Below are 12,657 nucleotides of genomic sequence, written 5' to 3'. Positions count from 1 at the left end.
ATAAACTGCTCAATTTTTCCTCCAAAATCTGAGGCAATTTGATGTGGAATATCATTGTGCAAGTGAGTGAGAGAGCTGAAAATAGCATGATTACAATAAGGTTTATCTTCTTAACTTTGAATAGATGTTGATTACCTGAATACTGTACCTTTGTTGTCTGGGTAGTACACTGTTGAATTTATAAATGTACTCTTACACACAGATGAACACAGAAAATGCACAAACAAATTGATTTAATGAATAACTGATATTTTCTCTCTTTCTTTGCCATCCTGAAGACCCCGCACTAAAAGTCCATGTTCTCCTGGATCCACGTTAACATGTTCGAGCTTCTTCAGAATGACTTTTCAACAGTCGAAGTTCTGGTGAGAGAAGATGGCCAGCAGATAAGACGGCAGTACATCAAGGAGCTCCACAAGCTTCAGGAAGAGAAGGGTTTGCACCTTGGAAGACTGTATTCATGCTGTTCAAATAAAAATAGATCTCCTCCAAACAACTTGCAATCAAACCATTTTCTTCCCATTTTAAAACCCTTTGTCCAGTTTAGATGGGAGAAGTTGATATTATGTGATACTAATCTGGGAAGACGACATTTCTAAATCATTTTAACTGTTTTTATTCACAAGTTATTAAACTTATTTACTCTCCATGTATCTTGATTTAAGAATGGGGCTGTGTTTAAGGGCATATTTTTGCAATGACTCTGTTCCATCCCATTTTCAGAAATGAACTGAATTAGTATTTGGTAAAAAAAATGTCAATAGAAGACAAAGTTGTGTAAAAGTAGACTTCCTTCCCTTAGCTATTGAGTTGAGCAATAATGCACAATTGAAGTCTTGTCATTTCAAATCTAAAATGTTGTATACTCATAAGTAGAGACAAAGGAGTGCATTTATATAGAAATATTTATTTAATCTGAAAAACTACATTCAAAGAAGTCTGTTTTTACGGGGGGTGAATGTTTTGATGACTCATCAGTTTTGATTTGATGAAGGATTATTATTATTATTATTGACAATAAGGCGTGTAGTTGACCTGATAGTAGTTGATTTTTCCACTTTTCTCAAAACTTTATTCCATTTTTATTTCTCATCTTCACTTGTCATCTTTTTACTTCTCTTCTTTATTTCTCATCTTTATTTCCTCTCTTTTATCTTTTATTTCCTACATTATATGTTTAATTCCAATTCCCCTGGCCAGGGATCCCCTTTATTTTACTTTTATTTTTACTCAATTTGACTACTTCTTAAAGCCAACTTTCACTTCAGTGTCTAATTTACACATGACTTACTGTTAAGAGGATGCGGGCCCTGTCCTTGTTAAACTCGCATGGTTATTTAGCTAACTGGTCTCGTTACTCGTTGCGCTTATCCTATAACATTACCTTTCAACTTTATTCTCTTTTCTTTTATTTATCACTTATTCTGTTTTCTTTTCTTTATTCCCCTTTAATTACATACTTTTTAACTCAATAAACATCAATTTAGACGGAGAATTACTCCAACATCAACACATCATTGCACTTCAGTTCTTTGACAGTGGAGCCAAATTTGCAGACAGAATCAGCTTCTCAATGTATGTAAAAACAGACACTCACGCTCTGAGGTGATAGAGGAATGCACCCATTGAAGCTCTCGTCCACTGCAGAAGGCCCCAATTGATCCTGTTCGTGACGCCAAAATTGATGTGGATTTCCTTGTTGTTGATATGTTTGATGATGAAGAAATTCGCCGTTGAGACTGACTTGCTTTCAAAGAGTATAATTTTTATTAACAAGCAGCATCTCCAGGCTCGCCATGGTTCGACCTGGCAGAGACCCAGCCAAAAATGATCTCCCCCGAATATACAGAGACAATCTCCTATATGCATTCGTCATGGGTCATAAAAACCATCAAGTAACACATCCATATTTGGCAATTCCCTTACACAACACCTTAAAGTAAACATTCAACTTGAGGGGACTCCTAAATCTCCTTCAGATACAAATTCTCTCCAGATGTATACGTTATAAACTAAAAGGAGCAGTATATTATCTCTGTCCTAGTTACGTCAGACACTTCACTAATGAAATATACTGTTAATGATAATACTGACACGTATAATAATCTCTAAAGTGCAGTAAAATAACGTGCAGTAATCGGTCAGAGAACCGCGTAAAGGCGGTCAGGGACGTGCGTAAAGGAAGCCAGACAGTGGCGTGGTGGCGGTCACAGACGCGCCGTTTCAAGCCATCTCTGTCTGGTTATTTAGACACAGAAGGAATCATTTACAACATCAACAATAGCCGTGCTACTAGCGGAGATTAAGGGAGATCCGCGGCTGTTGCAGCGTGGTCATCATGCTAGGCTACACAATATAATCACGTTATATTATTTCATTTCCCAACAAAAACTTTGATATAGATTAACGATTAACATGCAGCAAAAAAGGGAAACTTACCCTCACATGTAGGCATCCACTGTCCGTGAAGGAGCCAGGTGTCTCCGAAGCGGGCAGGTGACGGTCAGGGGGGAGAGACAGACGTTTCGAGCCCCACTAAACAGCCAAAGGCGGTTAACCAAGTTGACAAAACCATCGGGGAAAAAGTGGGCATTGCAGAGGCTGGTGATATTAGTGAACACCAGCTATCCATCGTGGTACCGCTTCACAAAGCTAAGCCACCTGTTCTTCATCTCTTCATTCGGGGAATTTAAACAAACAGACCGAGCTGTCACTGACATCCAGGGAAGATACACTTGCTGCCGAGGGCATAGCTAGCTAGAAGATGCTACAGCGCTCAGAGTTTTTAGCATGGAACGTTGAGATGAAAGGCCGATCTACGTAATAACGACCCGATTTAGCTCCGCCCATTAAAACCTAGAACTGAAAATTGAGAAAACCGTAAAAACTGTCAAAAATCGGAAATCAATCAAACATAGTTCTCAGTCTTTTCACATATTTAAAGCTATCCTCTTGCAACATATTTAGCGTGCTTGGAGACGTATTGCTGATTTCACTTTACAGGGACTTTAACAACAACAAAAATATATCAAACAGACCATAAAAAAAAGTTATAGCCTAACCTCTAAGAAATATCTTCCCTGCAAAATATGATTATATTACAGAAATAAAAAATGTCACATGCACGTTGTGCAATTAAAATTCTTATGATTTACTTTAAATACTGATAGTGTTCAAAAACACAGTGACAACAAGAAGCCTAGCAATACAAGAGGGCCTGTAACTGACAATAAAATGTAATCACAGAGCACTTTGCTTTTTTGTATTTTATTTGGTCACGCTGTGCACATTACCTGGTGAAATAAAGAGATCACACCTGACATTATTCAAGCACATCTTCAATGAGGGGGGCGATGTATTCTGAGTGACGCAGTCCAAATGAAAAGCTCGGCGCTTTTGCTCTTGTGTTGGTCACCTGGGAGAAGAGAAAATAAAATCAACAAAATGCTAAATATGTCAGACCTTTTTTTTAGGGTGATCAAATTACAAACAATTGGAAGATCACCTACCCTCTCAGGATAGTGTGCACCCGGGCCTGGTTTCATTGTGGAATCACACGGTGTGTAGTTGCGGCCTGTCATGCTGAAATGTGGAGGTTTTTTCATGTAAATATATGGGTCCACAGCTTTGTAGGCAGCAGGGCCAGGAGTCTAAAAGAAGACGAGGAATAGAGGACAACAGTAAAAAACATGATTTTTTACATCTGCCAAAAATGTGTTTTTAGATACTTTATACACATACATTCTTCAGGTCTTCATCGAAGTTTCCAGTTTTGCTGCGGCCGCAGATGGAGAAGCAGGGAGCTGCAGTTTTACCCACAGTTTTAGACCCGAACACAGGAGGCAGGCTATAAGCGGCTGGACCTGCAATATATAAGCAACAGGTGAAATGTATGTTCTCTGCAATGAAACTTTGTTGTCTAAATGTTTAAAAAAGTAAAATGCAACATGTTACCTGGTGTTTGGTTAGTGCTTTCTTCTTTGCTCCTTCCAGCTAAAGAATAAGCCGGAGAAGAGCGGAAGATCCACTTTTCTGAATTCTCTGGGGAATATTTACCTGAAACACCAAATACATTCATATGAATACACTGCTGACAGCTTAACTCAAATGTCACCTACATAATGAAGAAAGTTCCTTATTTTGTAGTCCTCATGTGTCTAGGATTACCAATATATATATATTTTTTTGTTATGCCAGAGGTTTGACTGACCTGGTCCAGGGGCCTTGAACACTTCAGGATCCTTTTGACGGCTGTGGAGTGAAAATGCCGGTGTGCCATCTCGGCCTGATCTGGTGATGTTAGAGGGGATGAGGTATTTAGGTCCAGGGGAGGAGTCATGATTGGGCTGATGATGACGTATCCCAAAGCTGTACATGGGTGCTTTGCCTTTAGTCGGATCATGTTTAGTGTTTCCTTTATGGGGGAAAAAGTACAGTTAGTTAATGCCAGTTAATATTTGTAATAGTAACTGTTGCTAATGTTGAAAAAACAAAACAATAATCTGTGTCTTCATGGTCATTTTGTCTCTACCTGTCAGTCCAGGCAGCGCATATTTGGGCCCCGGGCTACCATAAAGGGCAGCAATGGGCCCTCTTGGCTTGTGGGGCCTCCAGGTCCCAACCCAGGCTTCCTTGTTTGACATGACCCTGAGAATGAGATTGATTGTGATTTTCAGGCTGTGTTTGTGTTTGCAATACTCAGATTAAGAATTTTGATTACCGCAACAAACACAAACTAAAATTAATAAACCAATGTGTCATAAAAAGAAAAGTTAAATGATGAACCACATTTTATATGTTTATTAGATTTAGTAATATCAATCTCTTTGTGTTGCATAGTTGATCATTTCTTAAACTATAGTCACACTTTATGAAGGGAGCACTTGCTGAAAAGCAGCAGGCAGGTGAATCTTAAATGATCCGACTGAAACTCTCCTAGTGTTTCACAGCAGCGTTAGGTACAGCAGTGTTTAGTTAATCTAATTAAATATGTAAACAAACATCAGGGTTCACAGTAAAATCATCATTTGTAGGTGAAGTGTACCAAACCATCACAGTGGATTTAGTATCACAATGTTTACCAAGTTCATAAAAATGAATACATCACTGACTGCCTTAAGTTGAGTTTAGAAAGTGACTTCAAAAGAATAAGTAGTAAATAGTTTTACCTGATTAAACTGCTGATCCTCCCCTGAGATTCACTCTGTGTCAGGTTATATCCCCAGAGCACACAAATGTGCTCTGAACCCAAACAAAAAACTGTTTAGCGATTTCAACTTTGCTATGACAACGTTGCCATAGCGATGACTCTATGACAGGCATTCTTAATGGGTACATGAGGGAGAGTGTGTGTGTGTGGGGGGTGTGTGCGTGTGTGAGAGAGAGTGAGTGTGTTTGTGTGTGTGTGTGTGTGTGTGTGTGTGTGTGTGTGTGTGTGTGTGTGTGTGTGTGTGTGTGTGTGTGTGTGTGTGTGTGTGTGTGTGTGTGTGTATGTGCAGGAATGCCCAAAATGTAAAAACATAACACGTAAGTGTTGTAAATGATTTATTAGGTTGAAAGGCTGAACCAGACTCTGTTTGGACCTAATAAGTTATTGTAGCTCGTAAGCTACAATAACTTATTAGGTCCAAACAGAGTCTTAATTTAAGTTTACATCAAACAAAAGTTGTACTGAACATTAAAAACTGTATGAGTGACAAAATGAAATTGAATTTGGGCACTGTATTTTGAGTAATCGTTTAACATTCAACACAGGGAACAGTATGAGGGTCCCAACCTTTACACCTACTTAGAATACATAGAGGGTATATATAAATACTAAGCACTAAATTACTAATTCACCTACTATCCTGTTCATAGGATTAAATATGACTTACATAAAATAAAAACAGTTTTGTTATTTATTTATTTTATTTTCAGTGCAGCGCTTCAATTGGTGCTGCAGGTTCTGGTGAGGTTTCTATAGTTGCGGTAGGTTTCTCTCAAACTCGCCTTCAGGACTTTCATCAAAGTTGAAAGGCTTTCCATTTCCTCTTGGGGGCGCTGTTGGTAAGACAAAAAGAAAATCAGTTGTGAAACTTTAACACCTTCATATCAAAGGTATCTATAAATACCCCAGACTCAATCATACTCGTGTTAGTGTCCTCATCAGTCTTGACAGCAATGCATCCTCTCTGTGTGGACAAAACCTGCTCACTGTACTCACACAGCTCAGCAGACAGTAGATGGTGTGTCTCTGTGGCTGCAATAAATGCATGAAAATATATAAAAAAATGTTTTGCTGAAGAGGTTTTTAAACTCATAGGTTGTATGATGAGGCAAGATAAGATTTAAAGATGACTTCTCATATGATGCCTCACCTTCTTTAGCACACTGAGAGGCTTCGGGTTGTCTGCTCCTCGACTCAGCCTGTCTACATCCTCTGCTCTCAGAACTGGCTCCTGGATGAGGTAAGAAAAAGGAAAAGAGTGTCATGTTTTGATTTAGAATAGAAACTGCAAACCAAAAAAATAAGCCTAACAATTTAAGGCTTAATATTTGTCTTCATATTTTGAATACTGGCAGTATGCCTTCATACATTATACCACTGACCCTCAGCCTTTCCAACCAGGTCCATAACAGACAACTGAGAACATGAGGATCTGACTCGGTAACCAGCAGAGCCCAGCCACAGTCGCTGCTGTTCAGCTCTTCCTGTGGAAATTATTATTATAGTATGTATCCAGTTTCTTCAGAGCTTTAAAACATACTGATACTTTCTAATGAAAAAAATGTTTTTTTTTTAACCTGCAGCAGAGCTGATCTTTGCAGGATGGTTTCCCCTGGAGGAGCTGGTTCAGCCATTGCTTTGGCAACAGCACGGACAGCCGAGGTCGAGCCTGGATTATGGGAGTTTCTGCACAGCTTAATAAGACAGAGGTTGTGAATGTTTTAGTGCATGTATGAAAAGTGTTCTGCATCATTAAGCTTTTCAAGAATCAAAGGTACCTCAATGTAGGAGCTGGATTTAGAAAGAAGCTCTTTAGCTGGACAGGTTGACCTCTTAGCACAGCTTTTTCTTGTGCTTGAAATAGGGATTTGTCCTTCATGAGATTCCTTTTTGGTGATCTGGTGGCTCGGTGAAAGGATCAGATTTGCTGATCGCAGATCAGGTCTTATTAGGACTTGCAAATGCCAGTGTTTCACATGTCCAAGTGCTGGGGTGCAGAATGGGCCCATCTCCAGATACTAAACGACAGATGCAACACAGTTAGAAACACTTTGATAGGAAAAGACAATTTATTCACTTCATTAAATTCTTAAACAAGTTGCACCTCGCTCACTGCGATCTTGCTGAGGTCAGAGTCACTGTAGCTGCGTTTGTCGAATAACGCCTCTCTCTTCCTCTCGAAGAATCCCAGTGGCTCGTTCCACGATGAAACTGAATCTGCGTCCACCCACGAGCCTTGATGACCCTCCCTTAGTAAGGGCAGGTGCTGTTTGGCTACCAGGGTCTCCCTCACGATCCGGCCTAGGGACCTCAGTTCTGACCTCTTTTCCAGTTCAGCATGGACCGCTGAAGGAGCAGGGAGGCCGAGGGCCAAGCAGCAGAGTCGCACACACAGGAGGTACACCACCTGGTGAGAGGGTCAAGGAGGTCAGAAAAAACGAGGAGGTAAATAATGAATCAAATCAAATCAAGTTTATTTGTATAGCACATTTAAAGGCTTTATATGCGATTTTTTGATCCAGCAGCATGAAACCAAAACAACTCCCGCTGCATTGTTGTGTTAGCATGCTAATGCTAGCGATCTTTATTATGCTTGTATCTTCACACTGCATGTAAATTTACCTGAAATGAGCGTGATCTAGAAACACAGTTAAGCAGTGAGTACAGTATGTTATTCTTCTTTTCTCTAGTCCCTCAATTAAACAAATTTTATACATGAGGGGAGGAGTCAGCCGGCCGTCCCGGCGATGTAAACAAACTGAAGATAGGACTCCGAAAATTGGGAAAACATCACAGACAGTGGGACTCGGGTGTTACACCCATTGTAGACAGTCATGACTCACAGAGTTATTTTCAGAGGATATACTTGATATATATACGCACATAAAGCCTTTAAAAACAGCTTCATCTGACCAAAGTGCTTTACAGGCAATGCATAAAAAGAAAGAAATAAAAAAATCCATCTATTCATATATATACATATAGATACACATAAATACACACACACAAACATATAAAAAAAAGGTGAGTTTTGATTTGAATGAATCTAATGAGTTGATTTGTCTGATGGAGGGAGGCAGTTGATTCCACAGACGAGGGCCAGCCACTGAGAAGGCACGGTCGCCACTGAGTTTTTCGAATATGAAGTACTATAATAAAGTCCTGACCTTAGGTGTGTGTCTGAGTGTGCGTGCCTCCTGGCCGTGCAGCAGCAGGGCTTGGCGGTTTAGGTAGTGCTGCAGGGTGAAGGGGACTCCATGCCGCAGGCCGAGGTCCGGATATTGGACCAGCTGGGTGCTAAGCAGGCGAGCAAAGTCAAACACCTGGCTAATCTGTGCCCGGGTTTGGATAGAGCGGGGACGTTTTATCCGCACGTAGTGGACAGCCTCACTCGGGCTGATGCGCAGTGTGTAGATCAGATAACAGGCTATCAGGACACCTGTGTAACAGCAAGATTACAGACAGCATGTTAATATAATGAACATACGTAACGCTTAACTAAAAACAGGATGTTTGTTTATTCCCACCTGTCCTGCCAAGGCCTGCATGGCAGTGCACAGCCACTCTTCCCTCCCTCACCGCAAAGGCCAGAACCTTCACTGCATCGATTACACCGACGAGGGAGGACACACCGAAATCTGGCATCCCAAAATTGTAAAAGTAAACTGCAAATAAACAAACATGTGCATACATGAATTCTTTTAGGAACATACTCTAAATCAGGGGTTGCCAAACTTTTCATCAAATAACGATGCGAGAGACCGGGGACCCCTTCTGTTCCTGGAAGTAGTTAAAGCATAACAGTGCACACAGCAGCACACACTAATGGGCCTATCCAAACACTGACATTAGAACAACAATAAGCCTTAAACTAATTGAACAACATTTTTGTATGTAATTTCACAATAAAAGGTAAAATATGTAAATTCAAGTCATTTCCAGTTTGCATTTGTTTTTGGAAGACAACTCGTGACCCCCCTCCCAGTGTCTCGCGACCCCCACTTTGGGAACCCCTGCTCTAAGTGATGATATGATAGAGATACTTACTACTACAACTACATAACATTGAAACACAGATTTTGCTGTATAAGCAAAGTTGTTGCCCCCATTTGCACAAATAGCAACTGTCATAATACTGATCTAACTTCAACGGGTTTTGTTCAATCATTTGTCACATTTTATAAATGATAGAGAATTAAAGAGAGCAGTTTTTAAGTTGTCTGCCTTGTCTGCACGTAGACTAAATCACTGGCATATTTTTATTCATAAGGGTATTCTCGGTCTGCTTCCATCCTTCCTACAGAGCTACATACTTCAAAAAAGTAATGGAAGTTACCATCTACACCTTCTAACCATCACTAAAGCCCGTACTGAATTAGGAAAAAGGGTGTTCAAGTATGCTGCTCCCTCTTCTTGGAATCGGTCGCAAGATACTTTAAATTTTCCGGAGCTGGTTTCCTTGAAGGTCGTCTTAATGATCTGGAGGCAGAAACATCTGACTGTAGATGTTTTTAGCTAACTCGTATTGCCCTTTTTGATCGCTTTGTTGCTGATGACTTATGACAGATTCTGATGAATGCTTCTTTTTGTGATTCCTGTATTTATGTTCATTGTTGTTAAGTGTTTTATGTCTGAAACCCTGTAATTGTGCTTCTGCCTGTCTCGGCCAGGACGCTCTTGTAAAAGAGATTTTTAATCTCAATGAGACTTTTTCCTGGTTAAATAAAAAAAAATAAAAAAGTAATCTTATATGTGAACAAAAATACCCAAGTGTTCTATCTACAGTTTAATTACTGTATTGAGATCTTACTGTCATTCTCCATGAAGGTCTGTGGAGAGTAGGTGAAACCACTTTGAAGGTCCAGTGGTGGTCCACAGTGAGCATGCTCCCCTGGCAGCTGCATGTTGATGATTGACTTGATGTTCAACCTAAAAAAAACCCAGAGAAATTATGAAGAAAACAGTTAATGCTAGTTCTGTTTTTGTGACTCAAAATCAAAAAGTGAGTACATGGGGACTTAATCTTGTCACACCCTCTAACAAAGTTCCTCTTACTGTATGAGACAAATAAAAGAACAACACAAACATTACAGGTGTTATAATGAAAAGTGATTACCTTTGAAATTGATTTATCATCTTGTACGTTTCTATCAGACAATTTGACGGCCTTGCCATGGCAATAATGTCATCTGTCACCCTGCAGCAGAAAGACATTCTTAATAAGTCAGGTAGTAATTAATGTTCTTGACACAGCACACACAAACACACACACACACACACACACACACATACACACACAAAACACACACACAGCACAACTTTAAGAATATAGACACGGAGTCTCACCAGGAGGAGTAAACACCTCGGATGACCTGCTGATTTTGTTTCCAACACTCTGGTCCTTCATAGCGACAGTCTAGTCCTCCGCAAGCCAGCAGACAAAGGAGCTTGGGTGGGATAGCCTTGACCAGATTTTCCCTGGCCTGGGAATATGATGGCCGGGGTACTGGTATGTTCGGGATCAAGGTGGGTATCATCCTGCACACAGGTAGACCTCGCCTATTAATGAGCCTGAATTATCAATGCCACTAACAACAGGTAGTCTCATGTTGCCTCAATGCCTGCGTATTATATTATATACAAAAATAAATACATCTCATTAAAAGTGACAATTCATGCCTTTTTGTACCACCGACATTTAAAGGAAATTTTTATTTTGGAAAGAGTTGTAATACTTGTGTTTAGAACACCTGTTCCGGTAACTCAAGTTGCTGCTACACTTTCCATCCACAGAGCACTTTGGTGGATGCAACAGTGGGGACCCCACAGAGTATAGTTCTCAGGGAACTCCCTAGTGGATAGTTCCTTTTTAAAAAAAAGCCCCCAGAACGGTCTGGTCCGAAAACATCTAATGATTTTATCGGTTTAAAATTCATTATTATATAAAGCAATTACCCAAATTCAAAACCTACCTTACTGATTATGATGAAAAGTGAAGCTGTAAATCCAATAAAGTGAGGAGAAGTGTACACACACATGCTCCTCAATGCTGACCCACCTTGCTGCTACAGATACTCACACACACACACACACACACACACACACACACACTAAAGTGTGTTGACCCAGCTTCACTAAGCCTGATTAGCTATCATAAATGCATAAGAACTGACATGCACACATCACAGCAAGCCAATTATATCATGCTTATGCCTTCACCTGTAAACACTATGTAAAGGTCCCATTCACCCGACACAAGCTGAAGCTTCAAACAGGATTGTATTGACATTGTGATGCAGAGAACATAAAAATTGTCCATTTCACAGCTGTGATCATGCATCAGTACGATGAATGTTTAGGCAAAAATAACAATTTGTAGTGTTGTCCATGTTCCCTGGTCTCTATCTTCACCAATTATTGGAGCAGATAACTACAGGTTAATGTGGATGAGTGAATTAAAGACCCTCCAGGGAGTAGTACTGAAACCTACTTAAAATAAAAATATAGAGATTTTTTTTCAGAAGTTTTATTTCACTAGGATGTTTTTATCAACGGACTTTGTATGATGGAAAGCTTACACATATCAGAGGCATTAATTTGGGCCAGGTCTGCAAGACTGGTCTTGTAGACAGCGCCCCCTTTAAGTGCAGCAGTTGAAACAGCTCAGTAATAATAAGGTTTAAACGGCCCAAAAGGTATCAGTTCCTCTTCTAACTTTTTGTCCTTTAAGAAACAGCATCATCACATGAACCTTGGCTGGGTTTATACTTAGCTGGGATAATTTAATTCCCTTAGAATTCCCTGTTCTAAAGACAGATTTATCATTAAATATTGTGGGGTTCCACAGGGGTCTGTACTGGGTCCATTGCTGTTCTCACTCTAACCTATACAATGGTTTCATTCAACCTGTCTCTCCCTGTTGAACAAGAAGACATCACTCAGAACTAAACAACAATGCATAAAAACCATCATCGTGACATGGGTATGCATTTTTTCTGTTTGTGTGTGTGTACCTTATATGAGTGTGTATTATATGAGTCGCCTGTGACTAATGTCAGAAGTCCCACTGAGCATTTGTCTGCTAAAACGTATCTCTAAGGGCAATTATATCAAATAACCCCCAATACAGAATCCTGTTTGAAAGCCAATACTCAAGGAAACAAAAAGCATAATGTTTTTTTATGGGCCTACTCTCTATATTTAAGATTTCTGAGGAAGCATAGAAGCCCCTATCAAATAATGCTCCCTGTATTGCGCATTTCGATGGGTAGCACTATTCGATATTACACCGGCACACGGATAACAGAGGCAAGGACCCCGAGCCTGTCAGCCAGCTGAGGATGTCGGAATGAAAGAGGGGCAGTGCTGGCTCACCTGCCCACACAGGTGTATGCTACTCGTCACCTGCTCAGGTGGGCTGTCGCCACCAGGTAGGTTTACAGTCAGGA

At 40.2% G+C, this 12,657-nt stretch overlaps 2 protein-coding genes across 2 annotated transcripts; both read right to left on the bottom strand.

Annotated features, from left to right (window-relative positions):
• Nucleotides 1–3,235: 3,235 nt before the first annotated feature.
• Nucleotides 3,236–5,314, bottom strand: cimap1b (ciliary microtubule associated protein 1B). Its single transcript, XM_029279259.2, has 7 exons — nt 5,169–5,314; nt 4,532–4,647; nt 4,211–4,414; nt 3,955–4,056; nt 3,742–3,863; nt 3,510–3,650; nt 3,236–3,415 (listed from the first exon to the last, which is right to left on the bottom strand). Exons 2-7 carry the CDS (start codon nt 4,641–4,643, stop codon nt 3,323–3,325), a joined length of 774 nt encoding a protein of 257 aa, XP_029135092.1. The 5' UTR covers nt 4,644–4,647; nt 5,169–5,314; the 3' UTR covers nt 3,236–3,322.
• A 238-nt stretch (nt 5,315–5,552) lies between these two features.
• On the bottom strand, nt 5,553–11,272 carry LOC109991274 (protein tyrosine phosphatase domain-containing protein 1-like). Its single transcript, XM_065956804.1, has 13 exons — nt 11,182–11,272; nt 10,556–10,747; nt 10,326–10,406; nt 10,020–10,138; nt 8,737–8,874; nt 8,377–8,648; nt 7,314–7,616; nt 6,988–7,227; nt 6,787–6,903; nt 6,592–6,693; nt 6,360–6,440; nt 6,131–6,241; nt 5,553–6,042 (listed from the first exon to the last, which is right to left on the bottom strand). Exons 2-13 carry the CDS (start codon nt 10,744–10,746, stop codon nt 5,929–5,931), a joined length of 1,869 nt encoding a protein of 622 aa, XP_065812876.1. The 5' UTR covers nt 10,747; nt 11,182–11,272; the 3' UTR covers nt 5,553–5,928.
• Between the last annotated feature and the right edge of the window lie 1,385 nt (nt 11,273–12,657).

This window comes from Labrus bergylta, chromosome 7 (genome assembly GCF_963930695.1).
Source record: "Labrus bergylta chromosome 7, fLabBer1.1, whole genome shotgun sequence".
Classification (NCBI taxonomy): Eukaryota; Metazoa; Chordata; class Actinopteri; order Labriformes; family Labridae; genus Labrus; species Labrus bergylta.
Note: the sequence above shows the minus strand (reverse complement) of the source record. Positions and strands in the feature narration are given on the sequence as shown.